Genomic DNA, 13488 nt, shown 5'->3' with positions numbered 1-13488 from the left:
AGAAAGTGAGTCTTAATGACAACAAATCCCCATGGAGAGATGTTATAAGCAGAGTCCCCCAGGGCTCACCGCTAAGGCCACTTCTCATTTGACAGATTATAGGTGACCTGGATAATAAAAGTTCCTTGTGTATGTCCACATTTGCAGGCAGACACAGGAGAATAGTCAAGTACTAAAGAAGGCCACAGACAAGGGAAAAGAGTAAATCAGTGTCAGGACACTTCTATTTAGGACGAGCCAATAAAAAAAGCAATGGAATTGGACAAGGATAGCAAAGGGAGAATGCACACCCAGGCACAGCTGGAGCTATGGAAAAGCTGTGCCACGAGTGCTAAACAAGCACCATCTCCCCTGTGCTGGCCTGGCAGTGCCCAACACAAACTTCCACCTTCCCTTCCCTCTCCCCACCAAAGGTGCTTCCCCACGTGCCCCGGGCTGACCTCTGGTGCTGGTGTAGCCCAGGGAGCTGCTGACTTCACACTGGTGCAGGTGTGGCCGCGGGATCATGAGGATGTTGGAGATCTTGCCCAGGGAGCTGTCGTCGGAGGCCTGGCTCCGCACCTCCTCCGGGGGCAGCGCGCGGCTCTGCAGGGACGGGCTGCACGACACGTCGTAGGAGCTCGAGCTCTTCCTGGTCCGACTTTCCCTCTCCCTCACAGACCTGGAAAGGGATAGGACAGAGAGATTAATTAACATGGGGCTTGAACAGGCCCAAGTCATGTAAAGGACTCCATACTCAGCAGGTGAACTCAAAGAGGACCACAAGGAAGGCATCACTGTCTATTTTGACCATGTGGGCACTTTATACTTCTGTGCCTCAGTCAGCAGAGGAACAGAACACTGAAATGTTCCCAGCATGGTTGTGAGAAGAGCACACTCGACTCCCTGTGTAATTCCACAGACACCACTCTGAGCTGGTAGCACAGATGTGGCCTAGAAGATACTAGACCTGAGCCTACAGTGCCAGGAATAGGCAGCTATAGTGAAGCTACTTGGAATTATTAACTACATTAAATTGTACTGGTATCTTCCAGCATGGATTTCTACAGGCTGCTCATATTAACAAGCAAGTCCACATGCACAGTTTCTTCAGATTTAGACAATACTACTGAAAGAAGGAAAGCAAAAAAATATACTTCAAAACAAGCTCATCAATCCCATATTCCTGAAAAAGCACTGAAATTTATAGTTTGTTCAAAGAATTTGGCCAGGACCTGAGAACAATCAGTCTTTCTCCTCAGACAAAAGGCCATGGAATAGTGGAGAACCTGCACTCAGCTCCTCTGTTTCTGCTCTCATCCAGGGTGTCCAGGATCCAGGTATCATTTTCAGGCAAGATTTTCCACCATTCTGCGTTCAGTCACTAAGTTACTAAGCAGTGAATCAAAGTAATTGCTTTTCTACAACTCTGTGTAAGTCTATTGTGCAAGTACCTTCTTAACCCCCTTGCAAAATCTCTTAGAAACTTAGTGAGGGAGACTGGCTTCATTCCACTTGAGACAAAATTAAAGATTTAAGGAAGTATATTTATGCTTTTTCTTAGATCCCACCCACTACCTTAGAAGCAAAATTAGACAATCAGCCATGAAGACCAGGTACAGACAAAGCTTTTTCTTCAACTGTAAGCATGTGGAGCTTAATTCTCCTTGTATTTCTCAAAGCATTTTCTGCATCCAGAAGCCCACCATAACATGGCTGCTGTAGAACCAGCACATCCCAAGCCTCCTACCTGAAAGTGGTGCAGCGCTGGGCTCTGGACGGGCCCGGCAGCCGGAACACCTGGGCATCGTAGCCATCGTAGTCCACCTGGATAGGCAGGGCATTCTCAGCATCCTTGGGAGCTCCTAATGCTGAAATTAAAATCACACAGCACTGCAACCTCTTTCAAGAATGTTCAAGATCTGCAAGTCAGAGCGTCCAGCTCTCACCTCTAAGAAAAGCAGCTATTCCAAAAGAAATCCCATGCAAAAGTCTCATGAGCAGAACCAGCTGGAGCAGCTCAATTATCAGAGTTGGTGTTGGAATGAGGGTTGCTGGGGCCCTAATGTCTTTCCCCCATATACCCTAAACATTAAATTAATAATCAACAAATCAATCCTCGTATGAACAGATGCCTTGATTTCTCTCAAGGAACTGCACATTTTAAAGCATCTTTGAAAGAATGGACAACTTCACTTACAGAAGGTCCACCTTCCTCAAACGAGGTGCTGTTAGAAGGGTGTTGGCTTCTCCCACTGTAATTCTGTGCTCACAGCACTGACAACACCCCAAGGCAGTGAAGGCCCCTCTGTCCCACCCCCATGAACAGCATCACCACCACAGCAGCCTGACACCATGTCCTCCTCTGTCCAGGTGCCACAGCCAGGACAGAAACACCCCTCTCCATGTTAGTTATCTGCCAAGAAGCCAATGGACACGTGCACATTAACATCCCCAGGAACAAATATGTGGGTTTGTTGGTTTTCTGGCACAAATGTCCCTTCCTTTTGCTGAAGTGTCATTGTCTTACTGCAGCTGTTTGTTAGGTTGGGAGTCAGTGGGGTAGATCCTTCCAGAACAGAATTACTCACAGGCATCTCGATTATTTTTTGCTTTCTCAGTCAGCGGCTGGAAGGTCCAACAAAGGAAGTGTGAAGTGACCAAAAAAAAAAAACCAAAAAAGAAAGGAAAGAAAAAAAGAGAGAAGGGAACCAGTCAGCATGTTCTAAGGAAATATCCCCCACTGTGATCAAACAGACTTAAAGTTTATCTTGCTGACTCAGCAAGGCAGCCAGACCACTTCAGAAATATTAAATACTGATACTCAGTCACACACCCGTGTGAAAAACACACCTCTCTTCCTCTCCATGGAGTTCTTTGCTACAGAATGAAACTCTACCTTTTATGGTGGCTAAAACATTTCCCACCTAGTTTTATCCTAGAAAGAACTACAGACTAGTCCCTCATTCACAATCCCTACAACAAACATGACAGCTTTGCTTTCACAGTCTTTTACCACAGCAACTTAGTTCCAGCTGTTGGAATACTTGCTAGAAAGATTCTGATGCTTGGCTGAGAAAAGGCATCTAACAAACTGGTAAGAAGAAAAGATAAATCAGAAAGATACCCACCTTCCTTCCTGCCAGCTTGATCCGTGGAGTGAAGCTGTTACACAGGAGCTGGCTTTTGGAGGTGTAGAAACTGAAAGGGAAAACAGGGTGGCTTTAAGTTCTAAGAATTGAACACAGTTGCTTTTCTACACAGCAAACAGCCTGTGAGCCTGAACTAGCCATTGGATGGAGAAAAGGGGATACCCTTCTCTGCATAAAACACATGGAAACTACTGAGGGATGGTTAACTTGAGAGAAACTACTCTTTTTGTAGAGACCAGGCTTTGATATCCACAAAGCCTCAGCCTAGACCACTTCTTAATATGCTTGACACCTGCACTTCCCAGTTCACTCCCCCCTTCTACAGAAAGGCATCCACTTTCACTGTGCCAGTTACACAGCTCTCCCCAGTGAGACCAGTGACTCACACCAGCTGTTTGAAAACTAGAGACTGCCTCTCATTTCTGAGATGTTGCATTAATGCCCAGGGTTCTACAAGAGTAATGTAATATAAGGCTTTGTTTCACAAAGAGAGCAGAGGAAATAAACAGTGAAAGAAGAAAGAGAATTCAACAGATTATGAAGAGGAAAGCAAAGCAGGAGTGTTTAGCAAAGGCTGGTAGAATCCACCTACCTGTGATTTATCCAGTGTGGAATATTGTAGTCATCACCCATCCGGGAGTCCCCGGGGCCACAGCGGTTATGGAGCTGTAAGAGGAAATCAGAAGCAGAGTAGCCAGCTGTATCCAGCTGGTCACAAAAGGAATAACATTTGTAGCAGGAATAGACAGTAGGGGAAAGAAATACACCTTACCTTAAAGAGTGGTACAGCATGCAGGGGTTGCTCTCCCATGCACACCAAATCCACACCAATCCCTGGAAACAAAGAGCAGCAGAGTTCAGCTGCCGACCGAGCAGGACTGATATGCTAAGCCAAAATAGATCATCAACTTGAGCTGAAGACCCAATTTCTATTCATGTCACATTTTAAGATGTAATTAAACTGAAAATGGTAGTTAACAGCCCTGTGGTGTGTTTACCAACCAACAGTGCCTGTGGGGGAAAATAAAAAAAATTTCTTCTAAACTAATGAAAGTCATGCAAGATTATCCTCTAAGGGACAGGTCTGCATGGACAGATGAAGTTCTCTACCAAAAGCAAGAGAAATTAAAGACCTCTGAGTACCCTGAAAATCTGCTCATTTCAATATGAAGTGCAGACAAGTGTTCCAGCTGTAACCCCTCTTCCCAGAGCGCACAAGTCGCAGCAGATACTTTTTCACAGCCAGAAGAGGCTCCATCCTTCCCCAGCTATCTCTTTGCCTCCTGAGCACCTCCAGTTCTTTACCATTGTCAATCATCCTCTGCTTGGTCAGGATCATGAGGAGCCGGTCGACCTCGAACACGCCCACGCCGGGGGTGATGACCACGGACATCTGCCCCGTGCGGTCGAAGTTGCGGTTGATGTAGTGCTTGTCAAACACTGCGGGACAGAGTTTGGGAATACCTGAACAAGGCACTGGATGTGTCTTTTCAGAGCAAGGCAGGTGACTCTCCATTAGCTGTGGTGCTTAAAAAGTTTCCCCAGAGCACATGGATGTATGAGAGGGGTTGGAGACAGAGCCTTGCCCAACCAAGGAATGTTAATAAAGCTTCAGGAGAGGAGTGGGGGCAGGAGAAAAGATGGGAACCAGACACAAAAAAAGGAATATTTTTTTCTCATGTGCTTAATGTTTCCTTTAAACATCTAAAAAAAAAAAAAAAAAAAATCAACAACCAAAATATTCAAAAAGGTAGACTGCAACATTAATCACTTCAAATAACACCCTGAGCTCCCTCCTACGGGAGTGACAAGACAGACATTAAAGTGACAGAATGACATCTATGTACAGAATCACAAGAAGTGTGCCTTTGGAGAGCCCCTCCAGCCCATCAAATCCAACTTCCTGCTAAAAAAAGATGGAGCAACTTCAACTTAATCACATTTGATCTATCCTAATTTTGAAACGTTTTCACAATTTAAGATTTCGGCTTCTATTCCCAGAGGTTCTCACACAGATGCACAGCTCGAAGTTTCATCATCTCAAAGCCCTGTAAATGGTTCCTGAGACCTGAAACACTCAACACTTATTTGAGAGGCACTGGTTTTCCAGAGACACATCAGACAATTTCTTCTGAGGCTCAAAATGATAATTTAACACCTAATATTCCCCTCCTCTTCACTGTGTTAAGGAAGAGGCAACAGAAGTCCACACCCATTTATTGGCAGCTGCTTTAGTGGTTTTTTTCCCCTGCATATTTTTACTCATTGCTCATAACTTACCATTGAAGGAAAGATTTATGGCCTCCAGGTAGTTCCCCTGTGCTGAGGTGGAATTGTAACCTGGAGGAAAGCCATCTGGACAAGTGTTCAGAAGAAAAAAAAAACAACAACAAAAAATCATCATCTCTGCATAGATTATCTTCATAAAAATAATAAAAACCCCCAAATATAGAAAAACGTATCTATACTAAACCCTACTACTTCAAAAATTACAGGCAAAATTGGTGTTATTATGTTTTTACAGAAAGACCTGGGCAAAACAGCCCAGCCAGGAGAGCACTGAGTAGTACAACACCAGGCTCTAAGTGAAACTGGAGAGTTTACAGACAAGTTAAAAGAAAAAAAAAAAAGAGAGAGAAAAGGGTAAAAGCAGGGAAAGGAGGAGTCTTGTACCTGCTTGCTCCAGTCGTACCAACACAGGATACTGGATGAAAAGCTTTTTAATGGTCACAAGCAATGAGGTCCACTCCTCTCTCCTCTCATTCTGAACTACAACCCTAGAGAGAGCACAACTTAATGAGGATCATGGAAGGAAGCCACGAGAGGAAGGGAGAAGGGATGAACAAACTATAAAGGAATGCACAAAAAGGTGCACTGGGTTGCACATACACTGTGGGGCAAAAGCTAAAAGAATTGTGAGGAAAACAAACATACTTGTAAAAATCTTCATAAAACCTTCCCTCGTGATCCTGTCGAATGGATGCACGATGTGTTTCAGGAAACTCATCTGAAATGGGAGGAAAAGCATGTCTTATCCCATGCTCTTGGAGAGAAATGACTCATCTTTTCCAGAAAGGAGCTGTTTTTCCATCTAAAAACCCAACAAACCAACCACCAAACAAACAAAAAAACCAAAACACTCGGAGAAATATCAGACCTCCTACACAACATAAAAATTGCTTTCAAACCAATGTGAGAGTCAGAATAGGATGAAGAAAATTTGCCATATATTCTTCTATATAAGGCTCTCACTGCAGCACTTTCATAACAATGGCTGTGTGCCTACTCTGATAGAAAATACTTTGAATGTGGGCATTAAAAGAAAAAGGGAAAAATTAACTGGCAACCTGTGACCAATTTTCAAAAGAGAAGGATATAGGTTTAAAAATGGAATCATGAAAATACAGATTTTTACATACCTATAGATTTTGCTTCATAAAATGTTCTAGAAAATAGAACCACTGTCACTTCATGGCTGCAATTCTTCTCCTGTCCAGGAAGAATAAATGAAAAAAAGAGAACTTTAAAGGTCACATTCAGTAGAAAACACATAGTAACACGCTCTTGTCCCTCACACCTGGAAACAAAGGTAATTAAAAAAAAGTACAGTATTATATTAATGTATCTGCACAGTCCTGCATCTGCCTCTCTGAAATAACAATAATCTGTCCTGCAGATTCTGTGCTTCTTGGTTATATCACATTTACCAGGAGCACTCTCCCCTGCTCTCTAAAAAACTCCTCTCTGTAGTTGCCAAGATTTTTCTTAAAAACCTGAAGACAATTGACTCAATTTGTTTATACCTACAGCAATTTGATATACCTGTTCAGAGAGGTGCCCCTAACAGTTCCAGGGAAATAAAAAATTAAAACTGAACTCAATCAGCTATTTACCTTCCATTTTGTGAAGAGGTCAGCGAGGAAACCATTCACAGCCTTCTCAAAGTACAGGTCCCCTGCAAAGTAAACATCTCCCAAGCATCAGATAACTGTAGTTACCTCAAGTAAGGGGCACATGTAACCCTGAGATTCTAGGACAATTATTTCTATCAGACTCAGAGCAGCTGTGTGCATAATGAAGGCTTGTATCACTAAAATAAGATGATATACATGTTAAAAAGCATGACTGTTTCAGAGGATGTAAACACAACTCTCACTGTCAAAAGGTTCTGGCCTTTAAATTCATTTTTCCAACACACTCCCAGCATGCTGGGAAAGCATCTGCACTGTTTTTAGGCAGAGGATGCACAACTGATCCCCTGCCCAGTTCTGAACAGTTGCCCAGCTCCATATGCCCAAACACATGGTCACAGGAAGTGGCAAGAGGCTTGCTAAAGAATTAAGCCAGAAAAACATTGGGATGATGTCACAGAGAAGTGACTCATTCTTAATGCCTGAAGTTTTAATATTTTCAGCTGAAGGTACTGAATTCCACCTGGGCTAAAGCAGGTTTTACTTCCTTGCTAAGCTAAAGTCAAGAGAAATCTAAAACATCAAGGTCCTCTTTGCATGAGACTTTCACACATTTCTGGTTTCAGGATTCACAGACTGGCACCCACCCTCATCACCAAACGTGTTCAAACCCACAGAAAACCTCTCCAGTGCTCACAGTGAGCTGCCCCTTGATTTCATCACCGAGATAATGGTGCTCAGGCTCTACAGCAGGGACAGGAAAATGATGGCCCCACCCAGGAGACAGAAAAGTGGCACTGCAAGTAAGGATCTGAGGCACCTTGGAGCACTGCCCAGGCCAAGGGCAGAACATTTCAGTTTTCCAACTGTGGCAGAAATAAACAGCAGTGGTAGTTTTCTAGCAGGTGCAAAAAGGAGAGCTGCTGGCACCCCCATTCCCAGGCAGAGCAGTTACCTACGTACCATAAATATCAAAATCCCACATCTCACAGCTCATCTGGATAAAAATATAAACCATGGCAGAAGTGGAGCGGAAAACCACCTGCAGAGGAATAAAGACCTCAGTTAAAACAAGGTACATTCACTAATAGGGCCAAATGAAGAGGTTAATTACACAGCAACATCTATGACTGTGTCCCCTGCATAGCAGGGAATTTCCCCTCTAACAAGTTGGCATTTCAACAGGCCAAGGAATTCCTGGTGCTGCCAGCACAGCAGAGCTGAAGTTCACTAATCATTCACTCTTCTGAATTTATTGCCACTCTTCACCTTACAACACAGCCAATTCCAATGATCCACACAAATCTACAAGTGAGATAGAATTACAAGAAACCTGGCAAGGAGAGGAAGGGAAAAACTGCTTTTTCCCTGCTTCCTGAAATCTCACCCGAGTGTCCTCACTGATGTATCCACAGGTGACTTTCTCACTCTTTACCCACAGCTCCCCTGCCTGAGCCCTGGAAGAAAAGAAGTGCAGAGTATTTGCTGACCAGAGTAAACATGAAGATTAGAGAATCAATATTTAAGCAAATAAGAGATGGACCAAAATCTCAAGGATGACTTATTTGGTTAAAATCTGATCTTTAATCCAAAAGGTATCAAACAGCCTCTGCATCTGCACATTTCCTTGTCCCTCAGTCACCTCAACAGCAACTGAACTATCTGAACATCTTGGGAGGGGAGAAATATTATAAGAGATAAAAGGAGAAATATTTGGCATTCAACAGAAGCCACAAGTGTAGCTGGCTGTCCTGCTCTTAGTTTCTTTCACCCCAAATCAGATAGAAGCCTTCCCCCACCTCCTGGTGCAGACAGAAGCCTGTAGATGAGTAAGAGAATGATAAAACATGAAGGATTTTTCAGAGCAGATTTTCCAGTCGGATACTCAGAACTCACAAACCTAAAGTCATCAGTAACATTAAGCCCTCAGGGGAGGCACTGACCTGATACCCGCAAATTCGACTTTTTGGGTGACATATGCACAGGTGCTGACCTAGGAGGGAAGAGTTACAGGTGTCAGAAGAACAGGAGGCTCAGAGTGAGCAGAACCATGTACAGAAAACCCCATTCACACTCAAACACCTGATCTGCATATAACAAAGTAACAAAAACCACTGAGTGCAGTTACTACTGATATCCCAGCCTACAAAACCTCTGCAAAAGACAACAGAAAATCATTTTTAACATACATGAACTTTTATTTGGACCATTTGACTAATTCACTGCACTTAGAAGAGCCAAAGACTGCACTTCAGAGATGCAGAAAGAAAATATTCTAACAGCTGCTTATTAAGTGGTACTGTCAGAGAGGGGACACTTCAGCTTATTTCTACTTAGAAAAGGTTTTGATTTGATTCCTTCCAAATGTAGCAAATCATTAAAATTCAGAACACAAGAAAAAAAACCTCTCAACAGCATTTTCAATGCCCAAGACAGTAATTAACATTACAGCAGTGGAGCAGGAAATGATGGGACTCATTTTCCTGTAACACATTTACAGCCATGTCTCCAGCTCTGATGTACCACTCACAGCACAAGCTCCCTGGGAGCTGCTGACACTGCTCGTGTCCTCAGTTTTCTGTATTTTGTAAAGCACTTATTTTCTTTCACAGCAGGCACAGAAGAAAGGACATTATCTCCTGCTCCCTGCACAGGAGGGCAGCAGGGGCCTTACCAAGCTCTTCTTCAGTCGCCACATGTCCCCACGCCCAATATACTGATCCTTAAATGTCAGCTCCACCAAGTCCAAGGTCACCTCCTGGGAAAGGGATGAAAAACAGAGCTTGGATTTCACTGGTTGTTTCTAAGTAGTGCCCATCAATGTGTTCATTTAAAAACCAAATGGCACAGGAAGGGCAAATATAAGATAAAAGGGACTCCCATCCAAATAAATGCCACAGCTGTGCACGTACCTCAACTACTGGGAGCTACAAAACACTGCCCAAGGCCTAAGTCTGTGCTACAAGTCTCAGTGCAAACTAGAAGCACAAGTAAAACAAATTACTGCCACTGTTGATGACATTAAAGAAACCTTATGTCCTGCAGATTTTTGTCTTGTGCTGAATGTAAGCTCTGACTGCAGCTCTTGTGACAGTCAGGACATTCACAGGAAGTGCCTCTCTGTAAGAGGCTCTGTGGTGCCAAATAATGCAAATCCAGCCCATGACTCTTCTTTTGATTGGCCACTTTCTGTTTCTGTTTACTCTGCCTGGTTACCCCTAATTTCTAGAATTTAAAGATATTTGAAATGTGTGCATTTCCATCAGGCTCTGTTGAAGCTGGTCCATGGAGTTCAAAAAGAGAGCAGGGATGGGAGGGAGAGAAGAGACAAGTAAGAAACCAGCAAATAATTCAACCGCCCAAGGCAATTATGAAAGAAGACTAAATATCTTTCAATTAAAAAAATACCTTTTTCCCCCAATACTACTGTAGTAGTAGCCCTGGAAAGTCCCAGGGCTCTGATCTGAGTAAAGCCACACACCTTTGGGTCAACAACATTCACATGGACATCCTGGTACGGCCGCAGTCGGAACACCTGGGCAACTGTCTGATCCACACTTATTGTTTCTGCCACAAAAATGAGACAGGACAGCAGACAAGTGAACATCTCAGCAAAAGACAACAGCTTATTTCAGCTATGAGCCAATCTAAGAGTCATCAAAAATAAAGCACATGAGATAAATGCAAAGTTTAGGCTGAATTAATTTCTGCAAGAAGATATAAAGCCAGTCAGAAAAGGCAGAAACAAAAATTTCAGGCTAAAAAGCAGAGTTGTTTAAACCACACCTCACATCACTCAAACAAAAAGCAGATTTAAAATTGGCTGATCATTTTCTGTTAAAATTATAATCTTTCCCTTCCTAAATAGACAGAGCATTGATTTACCTATGAAGTTAAAACAGAAGCATTAGCCAAGCACAGGTACAGTTCAGTCACATAACCCTTGTCTATGATTTTACTGTGCATAAGATGACTGGAGTTTTACCTTTCTGCAAATCCTCCTTCAGTGACTTCACTTGCAGGAGCAGGGGACTAGCAGGCAAAAGAGAAAACAGCAGACAAGTTGAGAGACCAACAATCTCTCTGGTAAATTACTCTCAAAACTATTTAGAAACATGGAGCACAAATAAGCTAAAGAGAAACAATAGTATTTTCTAGGAAGGTTCATCCATCCTCCTGCCCCCCTGTCACCCCCTCTTGTTCTTTACACTCATTATAAGGTATTCTTGAGGTAGAGATGATACTATAAATGGGAAAATGAGGCACACAAGAACTTCTCAGAGCCTCACACCAGTGTTCTGTTGCTTTTCAGTCAGGAGCTGCAGAATGAACAGCTTCATAGAAGAAGGTTTCTGTTTTTATGGCTGACAACATAATTTTCATTTTTCCTACAATATACTGTAGGATGGAGAACAATCCTTAGGTAACAGCAGTTCTATGAACAGGATACAGACACCATAGATTCTGTATTCAGGTGCTACTTGGCCTATGAAAGGTGGGCAAACTAACACCAAACACAAAGAAGTCCATAACCCTTAGACAAGAGCTCCTGCTAAAGTCAACCCTTTTACTTTCCTTCAGGCAGAAAAAACTCATGGCAGCAAAGTTGTATCAGCTGTAAGAGCCCCTCACTCCAGGAGCCACTGCAGGTGAACACACCCTTCCAGTGCTCCCATCACACCTGACTGACATCAGCAAAGAGAACTCACCTGTACTCATCATTGGGATGGGCAATCTCCACGACATCTCCCAGCTTGATTTGAAGGAATACTTTAGGATTCACCACCAGTTCATCATCTACAAGACACAAACGAGGGCAGTGAGCAGACACACACCAAATACAGACACTTGCATGTTTGCACACAATAGTTTACTCCACACAAACACCCCAGCCCAGGCCCCCTGTGCCAGCAAGGCTTTACCTTCACCCCACACAGGGCCCCTCCCACAGACACAAACAGCTCAAATAACAGAACTTTCACAGAGGGTGTGTTCAGCAAAAGAATGTGCCTTAATTAGGCAGCCAGGATCATCCTCTCTGTTTTTCATATACCAAACACCAGCAGGAAAGCAGCCAGCCAGGAAATCTCAACAGGATTTATCAGCACCTGTAAGTCTAGAAGCAGGGGGCAGTCAAACCAAGGACACTGTTATTAGTGTACAGGAACACAACCTCCTGCAGTCAGAAGTCATTGATATGTCTGTCACTTATGAAGGTGACTGAAATACAAGGTTAAAAAAAAAAGGGATGTAACAAAAGGGGAAGAAGTAGAATAAAGCAATTTTATTCTATAGGTGCAATCTTGTTATCTTCCAACAAATGTTATTGTGTTGGCAGAACGTTATCCTGCTATCAGAAAGACCTATCACTTTCCAAACTCTGGCTGGCAACACTGCTTGTTACACCTAAGTTCCACCTTCACTGTTTTGTCAAAAAGGTAATTTATTAATCATTGCTTTCAATTAGGTGAGTGCTGGTCTCATGTTGCAAACCAGGAGATACTGACCACTGCCTCCAAAGCCCTTCTTGTGTATGACGAGCTTGTACACCTTGTTGGTTCTCATCTTGGACTCCAGCTCTTCTCAGCTGCTTCGAGCAAAGACAGCTGAAGGCATCTCGCATATCTGACAAGAAACAATAGCAAACACAGACCTCTTGTCAGTACAAACCCGTTCTATGTGTCTTGTGCCCGTTGTTCCCGCTGATCTGCCCGCGGCACAGTGGAGCTGGGCCAGCAGAGGGGAGTGCTGGGAAGGGACAGGGACAGCAAACACTGAAGTCCAAAGCACTGCTTTGCATTACTTCGTCGCGGTGGGAAAATAATCCGTACATTCAAAACTCGTTAAAATAAACTTTCAGACTTGGAACTGATGGCAAGAAACGCCGCTCGGGGCAGGGAAAGGTGCTGGAGAGCAAGCAAACCTGAGCAGCTCCAGCGCTCGGGTACCTACGGTCACTGACCGGCTGCAGAACCTCTGCGGCCCTTTGGCTGCTCGTTTACAAGTGACCGAGTGCAGCCCATAGAGTTCGTGCCGGAGCAGCGGCGGGGGCCGGTCCGGCCGCAGCGGGGCCCGCCGGGGCCTCAACTCTCGCGGGGGGGCCGTAGCGCAGGGTGAGCAGCGCGACGGCCGCGCAGAGCCCCGGGGAAACGGCCCAGGGGGGAGCTCGGACACCTCAGCGCTCGGTGCCGCTCCGCGGCCGCCGCGGGCCGGGACAGCGCAGCACAGCGCGGCAGCGTTACCGTGCGCCACGCAGCCCTGCCCCGGCGCAGCCCTGCCCGCCCCGCGGTGCTTCCCAGGCGCGTTCCTGACCTGCGGGTCCGTGTCCCCGCCGGGGCAGCGGCACCGTCCGAGCGCCACTTCCGCGTCCGGGGCCGCGCGTCACGTGATATTGCCTGAGGACGCGGGAAGGCGCGTGACGAACGGGACACGCCCCCCGCGCTGGG

General features: G+C 44.6%; 1 protein-coding gene across 6 annotated transcripts in view; it reads right to left on the bottom strand.

Annotated features, from left to right (window-relative positions):
- Nucleotides 1–13488, bottom strand: part of DEPDC5 (DEP domain containing 5, GATOR1 subcomplex subunit) — a 43578-nt gene that overhangs the window by 28576 nt on the left and 1514 nt on the right. For 5 of the 6 annotated variants that reach the window (XM_051805329.1, XM_051805333.1, XM_051805334.1 and 2 more), the window contains exons 3-22: nt 12550–12667; nt 11752–11839; nt 11028–11074; nt 10524–10609; nt 9717–9800; nt 8986–9035; nt 8430–8499; nt 8006–8084; nt 7025–7086; nt 6551–6620; nt 6066–6138; nt 5805–5908; nt 5412–5486; nt 4437–4571; nt 3904–3965; nt 3724–3797; nt 3111–3180; nt 2571–2607; nt 1730–1850; nt 441–661 (exon numbers count right to left, since the gene is read on the bottom strand). In XM_051805329.1, coding sequence (XP_051661289.1) covers nt 441–661; nt 1730–1850; nt 2571–2607; nt 3111–3180; nt 3724–3797; nt 3904–3965; nt 4437–4571; nt 5412–5486; nt 5805–5908; nt 6066–6138; nt 6551–6620; nt 7025–7086; nt 8006–8084; nt 8430–8499; nt 8986–9035; nt 9717–9800; nt 10524–10609; nt 11028–11074; nt 11752–11839; nt 12550–12607 — 1666 coding nt within the window. In that variant the 5' untranslated portion in view covers nt 12608–12667. Of the gene's footprint in view, nt 1–440; nt 662–1729; nt 1851–2570; nt 2608–3110; nt 3181–3723; nt 3798–3903; nt 3966–4436; nt 4572–5411; nt 5487–5804; nt 5909–6065; nt 6139–6550; nt 6621–7024; nt 7087–8005; nt 8085–8429; nt 8500–8985; nt 9036–9716; nt 9801–10523; nt 10610–11027; nt 11075–11751; nt 11840–12549; nt 12668–13354; nt 13480–13488 lie in introns of those variants that run through there. The other variant, XM_051805330.1, reaches the window with a different exon arrangement.

This window comes from Manacus candei, unplaced genomic scaffold (assembly GCF_025592945.1).
Source record: "Manacus candei isolate 608988 ecotype Guabito, Panama unplaced genomic scaffold, ASM2559294v1 h1tg000064l, whole genome shotgun sequence".
In the NCBI taxonomy this organism is placed as follows: domain Eukaryota; kingdom Metazoa; phylum Chordata; class Aves; order Passeriformes; family Pipridae; genus Manacus; species Manacus candei.
Note: the sequence above shows the minus strand (reverse complement) of the source record. Positions and strands in the feature narration are given on the sequence as shown.